The sequence below is a fragment of the Oryx dammah genome, unplaced genomic scaffold (assembly GCF_014754425.2).
Source record: "Oryx dammah isolate SB20612 unplaced genomic scaffold, SCBI_Odam_1.1 HiC_scaffold_28, whole genome shotgun sequence".
Taxonomy (NCBI): Eukaryota; Metazoa; Chordata; class Mammalia; order Artiodactyla; family Bovidae; genus Oryx; species Oryx dammah.
The window spans coordinates 87,331,835-87,345,981 of record NW_024070212.1 but is presented as its reverse complement, the minus strand read 5'-3'; the positions used below and the strand labels follow the sequence as shown (position 1 = coordinate 87,345,981).

At 42.3% G+C, this 14,147-nt stretch overlaps 1 protein-coding gene across 1 annotated transcript in view; it reads right to left on the bottom strand.

Moving 5' to 3' along the window:
• FYB2 (FYN binding protein 2) overlaps nucleotides 1-14,147 on the bottom strand; it is a 151,668-nt gene that overhangs the window by 35,180 nt on the left and 102,341 nt on the right. Inside the window, exons 8-10 of the mRNA XM_040231938.1 lie at nucleotides 12,521-12,552; nucleotides 8,782-8,881; nucleotides 6,751-6,914 (exon numbers count right to left, since the gene is read on the bottom strand). Of these exons, the coding sequence (XP_040087872.1) occupies nucleotides 6,751-6,914; nucleotides 8,782-8,881; nucleotides 12,521-12,552 (296 nt within the window). The remainder of the gene's footprint in view (nucleotides 1-6,750; nucleotides 6,915-8,781; nucleotides 8,882-12,520; nucleotides 12,553-14,147) is intronic.

The window sequence follows — 14,147 nt, the reverse complement described above, 5'->3', positions numbered from 1 at the left end:
CTTTCATGCATTGGAAAAGAAAATGGCAACCCACTCCAGTGTTCTTGACTGGAGAATCCCAGGGACGGGGGAGCCTGGTGGGCTGCTGTCTATGGGGTCGCATAGAGTCGGACACGACTGAAGTGACTTGGCGGCAGCAGCAGCATCCAGTTTTGTTGCATTTTTTTTCCTTAAAGTAAAATTTCTTAGGTTGATTGAGTACACACCAACATTTATTATTCATTAATGATAGCATCAGTGAGATAGTATGCTAGGTTGAAAATGTCTAGGGATTGTTTGCACAAGTAGCTAGCCTGTTAACTGCAGAATTTGGTTTATTTCACAGGGCTGTAAACTTGTCATAGCCATAAAACTGCTACCTTTTTATCAGTTGGCATGGGTTAATATTTAGAGCATTGATGATTCAGAACCATTTTCAGATATGAACTATTAATCAGAAATAAGTAGTAATATATCTGATAAATAGCAACAGGCACATTGACTTTTGTCTATTAATTAAAAGCACCAGACAACAGGATTTTATCTTCTGATAAGAAGTCAATTAGCACATCAGCCCCAAACCATCTCAATGAATGTCAGTTCCCAGAGGCACAAAGGCCCTGCTTTTCCTTACAGAGTTATCAGAAAGTTTCTCTAGCACAATTTTTTTTAAAAAAATTAAGAATACCATTTATGTTTTTAACTTTTTATTTTATAAGCAAAGATGCTCTTATTTCAGGATATTTTTTTTCTTTCTTAATCTTTCCTTTTGGCTGAAGCAAAATTTTATAGCTTCATTTTAAAAACATAAAGAAGAAAGTGAAGTCGCTCAGTCATGTCCAGCTCTTTGCAACCCCATGGACTGTAGCCTACCAGGCTCCTCTGTCCATGGCATTTTCCAGGCAAGAGTACTGGAGTGGGTTGCCATTTCCTTCTCCAGGGGATCTTCCTGACCCAGGGATCGAACACGGGTCTCCCGCATTGCAGGCAGTTGCTTTACCGTCTGAGCCACCAGAGAAGCCTTAAAAAAAGGGGGAGGGAGGTGAGAGGGGGGTTCAGGATTGGGAACACGTGTACACCCCTGGCGGATTCATGTTGATGTATGGCAAAACCAATACAATATTGTAAAGTAAAAAAATAATAATAAATAACATACGAAGAAAAAAACATAGACAACTCCCAAATTTACATCTCTAACCTAGACATCTCTCTCCTCATGAGTTCTAGATACTTTGTCAGCCTTCACACTGCTTCCATTTGGTTGTCTCAACATATTACATTCCAAACCAAACTTTTTACTTTCTGCAAATGTGGTCTTCCTGAAGTCAGCCTCATCTCAATGATCAGTAGCAACCCACCTTTCTAGTTGCTAAGGTCCAAAACCTTGAAGACATTCTTGACTCCTGTATTATATCCCACCTCCAATCACAGCCATCCATCAGCTTGACTTTCACATTTATATCCTGAATCCAAAAATACACATCTCGACTCAACCATGGTACCCTCCTCCAAGCTACCATTGTCTTTCACTTAAATTATTGCAACAAACTCGTAACAGATCCCAGGTTCTTCCTCTACGTTCTTCTTGCAAGACAGCAGCCAAGATGATTCTTTAAAATACAAGTCAGATAATTTCTGTTCTTGTGCTCAAAACCTTTCACTGTTTTTTGTTTTTTTTTTAATATTACTTAGAATAAATGCCAGTGTTCTTCCAGGGGTCTACAAAAGCCCCTGGTCCTTTGTCATATCTCTGACCTCATCTCCTACCACAGTCTCCTTCATCACTGCTCCAGCCACACCAGCCTGCTTGCTATTCTACCAGCACATCTAATAGGCTCTTGCCCAGGATAGCTGCATTCCTTCCCCACTCTCCCTAGAACATACTGGATAGATATGGCTCTGTTCTTCATCTGCTTTCTGTCTTTGAGGTCATCTGTCAGCCCTTTAAAACTACAACATCCACTTCCTCTACCTACTTCCTTAATTCTATTTTGCTTTATTATATTTTCTATATTTATTAAAATTCCACATAGTGAATATTTTATTGTTTATATATTTATCATCTGTCTCCTCTAATCAGAAAGCAACCTGCATAATTTTTGTCTGGTTTGTTTACTGCTAAACCCTCAATGCCTAGAACAATTCTGGGGACATAAAAGGCCCTTAAATATTTTTAATATTGAATGATTTGAATGCATATGTCCTCTAATTAGAGAGTTTTTTGCTTATAGTGTTTATTGATATTTTGAAATATATATTTAGTGTTTTATTACATACATTTTATTTGTTCTGTTTTTCCCTGATTTTCCTTGTGTTTGACTGACTGAGGTTTCTTCTCTTTTTCTTCATTCTGTTTTTCTTGTTTGGAAAGTACACACTCTATGTCTGTCTTTTGACAATTATGTTAGTAAAATTACAGTATGACAGATAGGAAAGGGCACAAATCATGAGTAGAGCTCAATAAATCTTCCCAAAGTAACTATGAGGATGGGATGGTAATAGATTTTTTTTCCTTTACCCAGCACCAGGAGCAAATGAGCAATTTCCTTCTGCTCCCTGGGGTTTGTCTTTAATGTTCTTCTCTTTTTTTTAATGGAAGGTAGGAGTTCTTTTTATTGTGTTCATTTTTTTCTGAAAGAGTCCTATTCGTATAGAAGGAATTAGAAAAACAACTGTATTTTTTTTTTTCCTGAAAACTTTCCTCTCTCTTTTCATGCCCACTTTCCTTGACTAAGCATTTTGTGCTCCTCATCACAAGTATTGCAGAGAACTATTCAGGGGGTTTAGCACAAGTTTATTACAGACTCCCTTTGTGCTTTAGCAGTATGTACAGATTACTCAGAATAATTTTCTTCAGACTGTTTTCAACATAGTGTAATCCCAAAATCTGTAGTGACTCTTCAAGGACAATACATAATTGCTTGAAAATGGCTTTCAGCCCCATGTTTAGGCCTCTCCTTTAACTCTTATTTACTTCAGCTTGTTTTCCTCCCTTTCTGCCCTTCCATTTTTTTCTATAGTCCAAATTAGTCTATCCATTTTTCATCTAAAGACGTGTTTTTTGATTCAGTACTGCCTCTGTACTTTCTCATGTGTCATTTATCTCATTAGAAATGTCTTTATTTGTCCTATTTAATTTTTTAAAAAAATTTTATGGTTTAAGAGCACTTGAGGTCTACTCTTGTAAATTTATAAGTACCTAATATAGTATTGTTAACAACAGGCATAGTGCTATCCATTCTGTGTGGACATAATTCTTTGAGGTCCCAACTTTATAGGAGTCTCCTATTGTATGGGCTTCCCTGGTGGCTCTGTGTTAAAGAATCCACCTGTCAATGCCGGAGACACAGGTTTGATCCCTGGGTCAGGAAGATCCCCTGAAGGAGGAAAAGGCAACCCACTCTAGTATTCTTGCCTGGAGAATCCCATGGACAGAGGAGCCTGGCAAGCTGTACTCCATGGGGTCACAAAAGAGTCGGATATGACTGGGTATGCACACATGCACGCTCCTATTATACACTCACTTTGGGCAGGCCCTGGGATATAGCTCTTGTCCTCGGCACACCATGCATTCAAAACAGGAGAACAAAGGATTCAGAACTCAGTGAAAGGCCTCAGGGCAAGAGCAGCTTTGGTGCTCACTCATTTCTCAAGGTTCCTGGTTCCTGCAGGCATGTGGATACTTCCTTTTAAGTCAGTTCTGTGATGCTTTAATGAATTGTCCCCTCCACTCCCAATTTTCTTCTTCACTTTAGTTGTTTTAGTCAGAAGAATCATTAAGATTGTCAAATCTACCATATTCTCTCACTGAAGTCTGATTTATTATTTCATTCTTTCCTTTAACAAAGTTTTGTTGGTTGCAGGTTGCAGAGATACAGAGAAAAATGTCAAATGGTCTCCTACCCCAAGGTGTTCACAGTGAACCACGGGAAACAAACATGTATACCATGAGTTATAAAGTCAAGCATGCTGTAATTGTTTTAGAAAAGCAAGTGAGCAAAGAAAACTGACAGTTATTTAGCAATGAACCAGATACTTTTGTTAGGTAGTTAGAATAGGGTAAAGAGTCCAGAATGGCAGTGGCTAAAAGATAAGGAAGAGAAAAGCCCGCGAATAAAGAACAAAGGAAGGTCCGAGGACCGGAGTGAGGACCTCAGGTAAAAACAACCAACACTCCTAGCTGGCCCAATTTACATAGGACAGGCCCAGGGAGAGAGAAACATATAAAAAGAGGAGCCAAAGCTCGCTCTCTCTCTCCCCCGCGCACTGGGTTGGATCAACGTGCCCTCATGCCTCGAAGATGGATTTTCCTGCTATCTTCTAAATAAAATAGAGCTGTAACACTGATAACACTGATTTGTCTAAGACAAAGACGCGAAGAGAAGAGCACCCCAGCGCATGGGAGAGAGAGAGAGAGAGCTTTGGCTCCTCTTTTTGTATGTTTTTCTCTCCCTGGGCCTGTCCTATGTAAATTGGGCCAGCCAGGAGTGTTGTTTGTTTTACCTGAGGTCCTCACTCCGGTCCTTGGACCTTCCTTTGTTCTACTTTCACAGGCTTTTCTCTTCTTTATCTTTTAGCCACCGCCATTCTGGACTCTTTTCCCTATTCTAACTACCTAACACTTTATATTGGAGAAGGAAATGGCAACCCATTCCAGTACCCTTGCCTGGAAAATCCCATGGACAGAGAGACTGGTATGCTAGAGTCCATGGGGTCGCAAAGAGGCAGACATGACTGAGCAACACTTTATATGCACTGACAAAGAGCCCTGGGAAATAAATAGTACTGTCCCTGTGTGTACATAAAAGTAAGTGAACTTCCCAGGGTTGTAGGATTAATACATAGTGGTTTGGTGTCCCAGAATGCTTGAATCTGAAAAGAACCAAATACATCACTTTTCTGACAAAGGTCGTTTCTCGTAGTCATGTACAGATGTGAGAGTTGGATCTCATAAAGAAGGCTGAATGCAGAAGAACTGATGCTTTTGAATTATGCTGGAGAAGACTCTTGAGAGTCCCTTGGAAAGCAAGTAGATCAAACCAGTCCATCCTACAGGAAATCAACCCTAAATATTCATTGGAAGGACTGATGCTGAAGCTCCAATACTTTGGCTACCTTGCAAAGAGACGATTCACTGGAAAAGACCCTGAGGCTGGGAAAGATTGAGAGCAAGAGGAGAAGGGGATGACAGAGGATGATCTAGTAGGATGGTATCATTGACTCAATGGATATGAGTTTGAGCAAACTCTGGGAGATAGTGAAGGACAGGGAAGGCTGGCATGCTGCAGTCCATGGGGTCACAAAGAGTCAGACACGACTTATTGACTGAAGAACGAAAACCTAATATGGAAAACTGGTCATTCCATTGCTGTTTTGCTGTCCTGAAAACAGAGAGGAGTGAGCAATTATGGTCTCTGGAGAGTGGGAAAGTGGAGTATAGGTGTAAGGAAGGTAAGGAGGGCCTCAGAAGAACTGACTTTGAAGATGGATCCTGAAAGATGGCTAAGACATCAGCAGGTAGAGGGTGGGCAGAAAGGCATTTCAGACACAGGAAAGAGTTCAGGCAAAGTGATGGGGGCACTTAAGCATATGACACAGTCAGGTAACTTAGAATAACAGTGTCTAGGGAAGGAGGTACATGGCAGGGATGCAGTCAGCTAGCCAAAAGCAGATTTTATAGGGCCTGAGTCAACCTTATGATTGTAATATATTCTTATAACTTTGATTGTAACACGTTATGACATGTCAGTGGTTTGCCGTGGCTTATTGGACTGGAGTAGATGGCTGTTTTGTCTATCCAGTGTCTACTCTTTTTCCCTAAGATAACAGCTCTTAACTTGGGAAATCCTTCAATCTGAAATGATACCGTTTTGGTAGAACTAATTCTGCCTCCAGCTACGGATGTGAATTTATGACGGAGGCCTGGGTCAGTGAGAGCATCCTATCCCACATTCATGATGATTGGATCGAGACTGGCAGGTGACACAATCAAGCCAGTAAGACTCAAATCTGGACCTTTTCTTAAAACTGTTGAGAGGATAACCATTTCCAGCTTTCTGTTGGGGCTCCTAAGAGGATAGATAGCCTGCAAATCTGTCACTGCCAGGCGCCAACTTGTCTCCACAAGGGTGGAGTTTGCTTGAAGATGGAGCCAAGAGGGAGGGGGACAAAGCCAGGAGCAAAAAAAGTAATACTGAGTCCCTGGGATACTGTTTGTGTCCCTGAGTCCAGCCATGTCCAGACCTTCTGCTAGGTGAGCCTCCTTCTCTTTTGCTTAACACAGTATGATTTTATTACAGTCACTTGCAATCAAGAGTTTGACTCACATGAAGATAAAAATTCAACCTGAACAAAGTCAAATAATAGTATCATACTATGTCATCAAAGTGTCAATGTCTTGAGTCTACAAAAAACAATAGGTTCTGGGAGATATAAGAAGAAATGAGTAAACATTCAATTATGTACCTATTATGCAACATACTGTCAGATTTGGTCTGTGCCAAACCCCAGTGAGATCTATATTATGATCCCTTTTTATAAATGAAGAAATTGAGGAATATGAAGGATTATGTTACACAGCTAATAAGTATAAGAGCTTTGATTTTAACTCAGGCCTTCTACCTCTAAATCTAGTACAGCTGCCTCACTCAGGCAAGTAATGTGATATATAATAGATGCTAGGTGAATATTTATAAAATCAATTAAAATCTTGGTCACATACAGCTTTAAAATAATTCAGTAATGGTGAAAAGAACCAGGAAAAAATGAAACTCACAGTAGTCTATGGGGTGCCCGGCCGGCTGGGAATCCTCAGGGCAAGCCTCCCCCTGGATGATGTCCATCGCAGCATCCTGCTTTCTGGCCGGCATGGTTCTCCCACCTGTGTGGTCTTCTGCCCTGTGGGTTTTCCCAGGTATCTCTTCAAAGACATCCACCTAAACCCATGCAACAAGGACAGTCTTGCACTGTTTTGACTTAACTATTGGTTTTTCGCTTACTAATGCTATTCTGTATTCATTCATTCCTCACAGCTAGTCATTGTTTGTTGTTTTATTTAACACAGTATCATTTCTCTAAGTTTCACAAGGGCACATACAATGTCTTTTGTTCCCCTCTGAATAGCCATCGGATGTCTGGCTTGGAGGCAGGCCCACAGGATGCAATCAGGCTATAATGGCAGGCTGACCATGGAATAGGCTCTTGATATATCTTATCTTTTCACTTTCATGCATTGGAGAAGGAAATGGCAACCCACTTCAATGTTCTTGCTTGGAGAATCCCAGGGACGGGGGAGCCTGGTGGGCTGGCTTCTATGGGGTCGCACAGAGTCGGACACGACTGAAGTGACTTAGCAGCAGCAGCATATCTTATCTTACTTGATCTTCATGACATCCCATTCAAAAAATACCATGATTTTTCTTGATAAAGAATTTAGAAAGGTTAAATAACTGGCCTCTGGTCTCACAGCTAGTCACTTGCCCAGGCAGGACTGGATCCCAGAGCCCTGTGCTCTTGGCTACCAGGGATACACTGAAAAAGGGCGCATCCATGCTTTTGCTGTTTCATGGTCAGTATCCTGAATCATATCAGATTTCTCTGGTGGCTCATGGTCAAGAATCCACCTGCAATGCAGAAGCTGCAGGAGATGTGGGTTCAATCCCTGAGTCAGAAAGATTCCCTAGAGGAAGACATGGCAAGCCACTATAGTATTCTTGCCTGGAGGATCCCATGGACAGAAGAGCCTGACGGGCTACAGTCCACAGGGTTGCAGAGTCGGATTCAGCTGACCGACTGAGCACGCACACACCCTTAATCATGTTCCTCTGTTGCCTTTCTCATCATGAAACGCTCCGATGAACCCTTCCTGATCACTGGTCTCACCACTCATCATAACACATCATGCCACTCCCGTCTCTGGTCCCTACCTTTCATTATTAACGACTTCTCTGAATTATGCTGCTTTTTTATATTCTGTAAACATTCAACCTATTCCAGTGGGGCCTCTGGGCCTACACCTCATTTCAGGCCCATACCACCACCAAGATGTCTGATTTACCCCAGCCCTGCGTGTGGGACAGGAACAATGTGATGTGATGTGATGTGATAGGTCCATCTCAAACAGGCATCCCAGGTGTTTTGAACCCTGGTAACAGCCCTGGTGCTATCTATTGTTTAAGCCTCTGACTGTTTTGAAGGAGATAGTGTCCATTGGATGTGGATATACACATATACAGTGTTTCCTATCAACAAACAGTGTTAACTGATCAGTTAATTAACAACAATATACTTCATTTTCATGGTAGCTTACAGCTTACAAAGCACCTTCATCTACATTATTTCATTATCAAAAATAAGATAATTCAGATGGGAGTGGGGATGGTAATCAGATAGGGGTTATTTATTCTCATTTTACACATGAGATGCCTAAGCTCAGAGATTGGGTCCCTCTTAAGCAGAGCCTCAGAGCACAGAATTTCAAGAGGCCCTCCCGTCAGGTTCCACAAGAGCAGGGTGGGGACCTGAGTTGTCTCTTTGAATTTGCCCTCCAGGTGTCTCGCTGAACTCACACTAATCTCAGCCCAGTTTATGAGACCTGCTTCACAGCTAATAAGTAAGAAATCGGAGGCCAGAGTTCGGTGTTCTTGTCCTGTCAATTTCTTTTATAAGACACCCAACACCCACTCCATCTTCTGTCTTTCTGGAGAGTTGCATGGTTCAGCCTCTAAAAAGTCACTCCATGAACTGAACCTATTATATGGATGGCCTGGACTGTTTGATCTGGAACCCTAGAATTACAGATACCTTGAAAAGATGGTCTAAGTGTAGATCTTCTGTGTTTTGAAGTTTAAGTTGGTATGGTTCTTTTTCCTTCATTTGTTTATCTTCATCTTCGTGTTGGGGTCTGAAAAGTGAAGCGATACCAGGGAAAAAGTGAAGATGAGAGAGTTTTGCTGATAGTGTACCCCTCAATCCTAAATGAAATGAATGAGGAAAATGAATTTAAACAGAGCTGAACCCTCCTCTTCCTTTCCCCCTTCTCCTTCCCTTTCTCCTCTTCTTCTTCTTCTTTAAAGATGAGAGGACCAGGATCAAGTCAACCATAGAAAATTTCCCCGCATTTCTGGCTGTTCCAATCAATGCCAGAGTGAATTCCTGCTTAAAATCCTCCCATTGGCTGATGGATAAAATATCAGCCCCACTGTGATTTGGCCCCCACCCTTCTTTCCAACTCCATCCTCTGCTTCTTCTCTCCATGTTTATGCTAATCTACACTCTAATTCCCCAAACTTTCCATCCTATTTTGAGCAACTCTTCCTTCATATTTGCTAGTTCCTTTTTCAGTCATGCCTTCCGCATCTTATACCGCAGAGAAACAGAGCACCCTTTCCAGTCTGTCTAAATCAGCTCCCCTCTAAGAAGTGCTGCCTAATTCTCCCAAGCAAGTGGCTCTCTTTTATCCCTCTATTGTATATTAAAATGTACAGTCTACAGATCTGCTTTTGGCTCTTCCATTTTTCCTTGACACTAACTAAAAATCAGAGGTCTGTTAATTCACGTGTGTACCCCCAGCACTAATGCTTTGTAACCCGCAGTAGCAAAGTCTTCCAGCTAGCATTCCCTCATTAAAGGCATGACTACCACACACCCATATACTGCCAATAGCTGCAGTGGAGGAGTAGAGGGAGGGAGTCAAGGTGAAGAGTATAGTCAACAAGCTGAGCAGACTGGGGACAGAACTCTGAGGAGCCTCAGCATCCAGATGTGAGCGTCTGTTTCTGGCAACATAGTGAAGTAAAGAGCTCTACAGCCACTTTTACATGGAAGGCAGAGACAGAGAGCCCTCAGAGAAAAGCAGAAGTGGTCGTGTAGCAAGGAGAAACACCAGGAGAGGGAAATATTCTGTGACAATGGGAAGAATTGTAAAGTTTCACTCATCCAATGACTGGTGACTCTTATCCACCATCAAGGCCACTGGTTCTAGAACAGGGGCTGTGGAGGGAGGGCTGGGATCCAGCCCCTATTCCGCCTCTAAGAACCTAAGATGAACCTTTCTAAAAGTCAAATGTTTCCATCTATAAATGAAAAGTCATAATGCTAGTCTCCACAGTTGCCATGAAAGTGAAATGAGATAAAAATGTTGAAAGCCTAACACTGCTTACAGCCTGTAATTGGCTCTCCTAACTGTCAGTGTCCTTTTCTCCATCACAGCGTCTGCTGAGTTAGAATTACCCAAGGCTTCTCTTCCCATTGCTGACATTTTTCCTAAGGCATTTACCTGCCTTGCTGATGTACATGTCCTTTGTAATCCATCTTTCTATCCCCCGGGTTTTGTCCAGTAGTTTTTACATGGCTGGATCTCCATAAATAACTGTCAAATTACATTTAATGTTGTGACCTCCTAGGAATGCTAGGGGTATATTATTTCTGCTTTAAAACTCTTTTGTGGCTTCTGCTGACTTATAGAATAAGGTTTAAAACTGTGCTGTCCAAGAGGTCACTGTTCACATGTGACTTTTGAACATCTGAAATGTGTATGGTCCAAACTCAAGCTGTTCGTGTAAAACACATCTGGATCTTTAAGACTTGGTGTGAAGAAAAGGATTTAAAATATTTCAGTAGAAACTTTAATACTGATTACATGGTGAAATGATAATGTTTGGGATATATTAGGATCATTTCTTTTTTTTTTTTTGCTTTTTAGAAGATAGCTACTAGAGACATTTTAAGTGACATATGTGGTTTGCATTATATTTCCACTGGACAGGACTGGTCTGAATGATTAATTAGGGAATGCAGGTCCTCCTGGATCTTGCTCTGTATGTGACTTCATCCCTGCTGCTCCACACCACACTTTATGCTCAAGCATCATCCAGCTCTTCGTGGACACCTGTACTGGCCTCACTGTGCAATACTGCGTCTTTGCCCCCCACCGTGTCCTCTGCCTGGAACATGCATCCTGCCATTTTCACCCAGCCAGTTCCTACATGTTTTCATGATTCAGCTCAGCTGTCACTCTTGCAGAAAGCATGCCTACCACCTCACTTCTGTGTTTTCATAACTTTTAACAGTGATTATCTGATATTGTAAATTCCTACTTCCACGGTCATTTTCCCCTCCAAGTGACCCCCTCACCCCTACCACTGTGGTCTTCATTCTTAAGCTGAACTATATAGGGAATACGTTCTATTATTCATTTCTGTACCTGAGAATCTAGCAGTGTCTGAACAGAGAAAAAGCTCAATAAATGTGGAACTAAGTAGCTAATCATCTGACATGTGCTTACTCTGTGCCCAGCACTGTGTTAGTGCCAAAGGGTAATCACAGGACTCCTGAATTCAAGGTCAGGCAGGAGCTCAAGGTGAGAGATGAAGCAGGGTTTTCCTCCATGGTCCAGCTTGTGTGTCTTTAGCCTCAGCCAGGAAATGCTGATACATGCTCCTCCAGAGCTCACAGGCCATGTTTATTTTAATGCATTATAAATAACTTCCACGGGTAGGTGGGGAGAGAGACAGGCAGGCCCTGAAGATCAGGCAAAAGCTCTGCTATATGCCAAGCCCAGGTCTGGATCAAGAACGAGAAAAACGGGCCCTGCCTACAAGGAGCTCAGAGAAGGGGAGAGTGAGGATAAACTGGCATCTTAGCAAACAAAGGACAGACATGATGTTAGTGCAAACGTATGCGCATCTTACAGCAGCACCACAGGGAAGGGACTAGAGGAGGAAAATGAGGAAGGCTTCTTACAGGAGGGGTCATTTGATGGTTAGTAGAAGTCTGCCAGATCATTAAGTTGGGCTGAATGAAATAAATGAGCAAAGGCAAAGAGACCTGAAACAGCACGGTGCATTTTGGAAACTGTCAATTCTTTGGGACGCATGTGGTTGTCATATGCCTGTTTGACTGTATTTCTCCCACTGGGGAACCCCCAAGGGTAGTGGCTAGCTCTCTGTCACTGCCCCAGCCCCTGAAAGTGAAAGCTGCTCAGTCATGTCTGACTCATTGTGACGCCGTGGACTATACAGTCCACGGAATTCTCCAGACCAGAATACTGGAGTGGGTAGCTGTTCCCTTCTCCAGGGGATCTTCCCAACCCAGGGATCAAACCCAGGTCTCCCGCATTGCAGGAGGATTCTTTACCAGCTGAGCCACCAGGGAAGCCCAAGACTACTGGAGTGGGTAGCCTATCCCTTCTCCAGTGGCTCTTCCTGACCCAGGAATCGAACCGGGCTCTCCTGCATTGCAGGTGGATTCTTTACCAGCTGAGTTACCAGGGAACCCCCAGCCCTTGTGGTTAGCAAATGGCCAGCATATTGGGGACTCAGCAAGCCTCTGCTGAGTGAGTATAGAGTGAGCTAGAATGAAGTGAATCTAAAAGACCAGGCAGGACCCTTGAGCACCTTCTCTGTACCAGACACCTTGCAGGGTACTAGGGGTGCTGAACCAGGTCAGGTACTAGAGACAACTGGCCCATTAAGGAAAAACAGTTCTGTCATCAGAGGGTCAGTGGCTAATTAATGCTTTTCCTTTTGAAGATAAAACTCACCTAAGTTCTTGATGGTAAAAACTCTTCCAAGCCTGAAAGTAAAGAGAAAAATGGTCATTTTCATAAATCTACCCACATCAAACCCCAACCAGGCCTCTGTTGTTTGGTTACAGATCATTAGAGACATGACCAAAGGGTGAGGCAAGTGAGGTCTCAGTACAGAGCAAAGTAGATGCTGACAACAGACTGCTTCATGAACTGTTGCCAGTGGAGCTGAAGATCAGTCAAAAAATAAAAACAAAAAAACAGGCATTTCTAAAGTCATGGTGCATGCCAGAGGTAATGTATAATTTGACTTAGAAAATTAAGTTGTTCTCTGCATGCCCATCCAGGAATGCATCTGTAGAATAAAGAACTTTTAAACCCCATGAGCAAATAGGAATTGCAATATTTGAGCAGTGTTCCAGTGAGCAAAATTGGTACAGGCAAGTATGCAAGCCATGCTGGGCATTCTTCCTTTCCTAATCGCACACCACCCGATCAAAAATCAGCTCGTGTGTGATCTAGACTTGGCACCATTAAACTTAGGCCCCAGTGACCACAACCTAGCCCTCATTTAGTCATTTGTCATATATCATTCACAATCTGGAATCTAGCCAAGAACCCGAAGAGAACAGAAAATAAGCATCCAAAACGCTGCTGCAGAGTCCATGCCCAAGAGCTCACATCCCTTCCTTTGAGGAGAGCCTCCTGGTTTGCATTCAACGACGACTGGCTCTCATTTTCCACACAATTCTAACAGATTGGATGGCAACACTTGTAGAAAGACAAGTTAGATGGACCTTGCTTTATATCTCTGCTACATTACTTACAGTTATTCAACTTCTCTGAGCCTTGAGTTCTCATCTGTAAAAAGCAGTGATGCCAGCTCACAGGGTGGCTGTGAGGATTACATGATGCCATGCATACACAGGTGAAAAAATGAAAGTGTTAGTCACTCAGTCATGTCCAACTCTTTGTGACTTCATGGACTGTAGCTCGCCAGGCCCCTCTCTCCATGGGATTCTCCAAGCAAGAATACTGGAGTGGCTAGCCATTCCCTTTTCCAGGGGATCTTTCCCACCCAGGGATCAAACATGGGTCTCCCACATTGCAGGCATATTCTTTGCGTCTGAGCCACCATATACACAGGTACCTGCCCCCAGACAGGGACTTGTTATGTACTGGACCACATGGAAACTCACTGCTGGACACAAAGAAGTTGACAGGAGAAGGAAATAACAATTGATAGAAATAATAAAACAACTACAGCATATAGACAATGGCAGTTTGGTGTAAAGGCAACTCATCCTGAGTACCTACAAGGGCCTAAGAGCATCTCAAGAAAAACATGAACAGTGCCCATTCAGCCCCTTATGTTTCAGAGAACTCCAAGTCATCAAGAAATGGAGAAATCAGATTCCAGCCACCGAGCTCAAAAACATGAGATGAACATAATAGATGTCTGAAGGTTGAAAGAAAAATATTTTCATGATTTTTAAATTTTGAATGGGATAAAATTGTGGTCAAATTTGGAAAGCTCCATTGTGCAGAAAAGTTTATCATTTGCTGATACTGCCAGGTAAGTGAAGCATCTTTCTACTTTCATTAATAGTAATGATTAATATTAATTGTTGTTATTAATGAT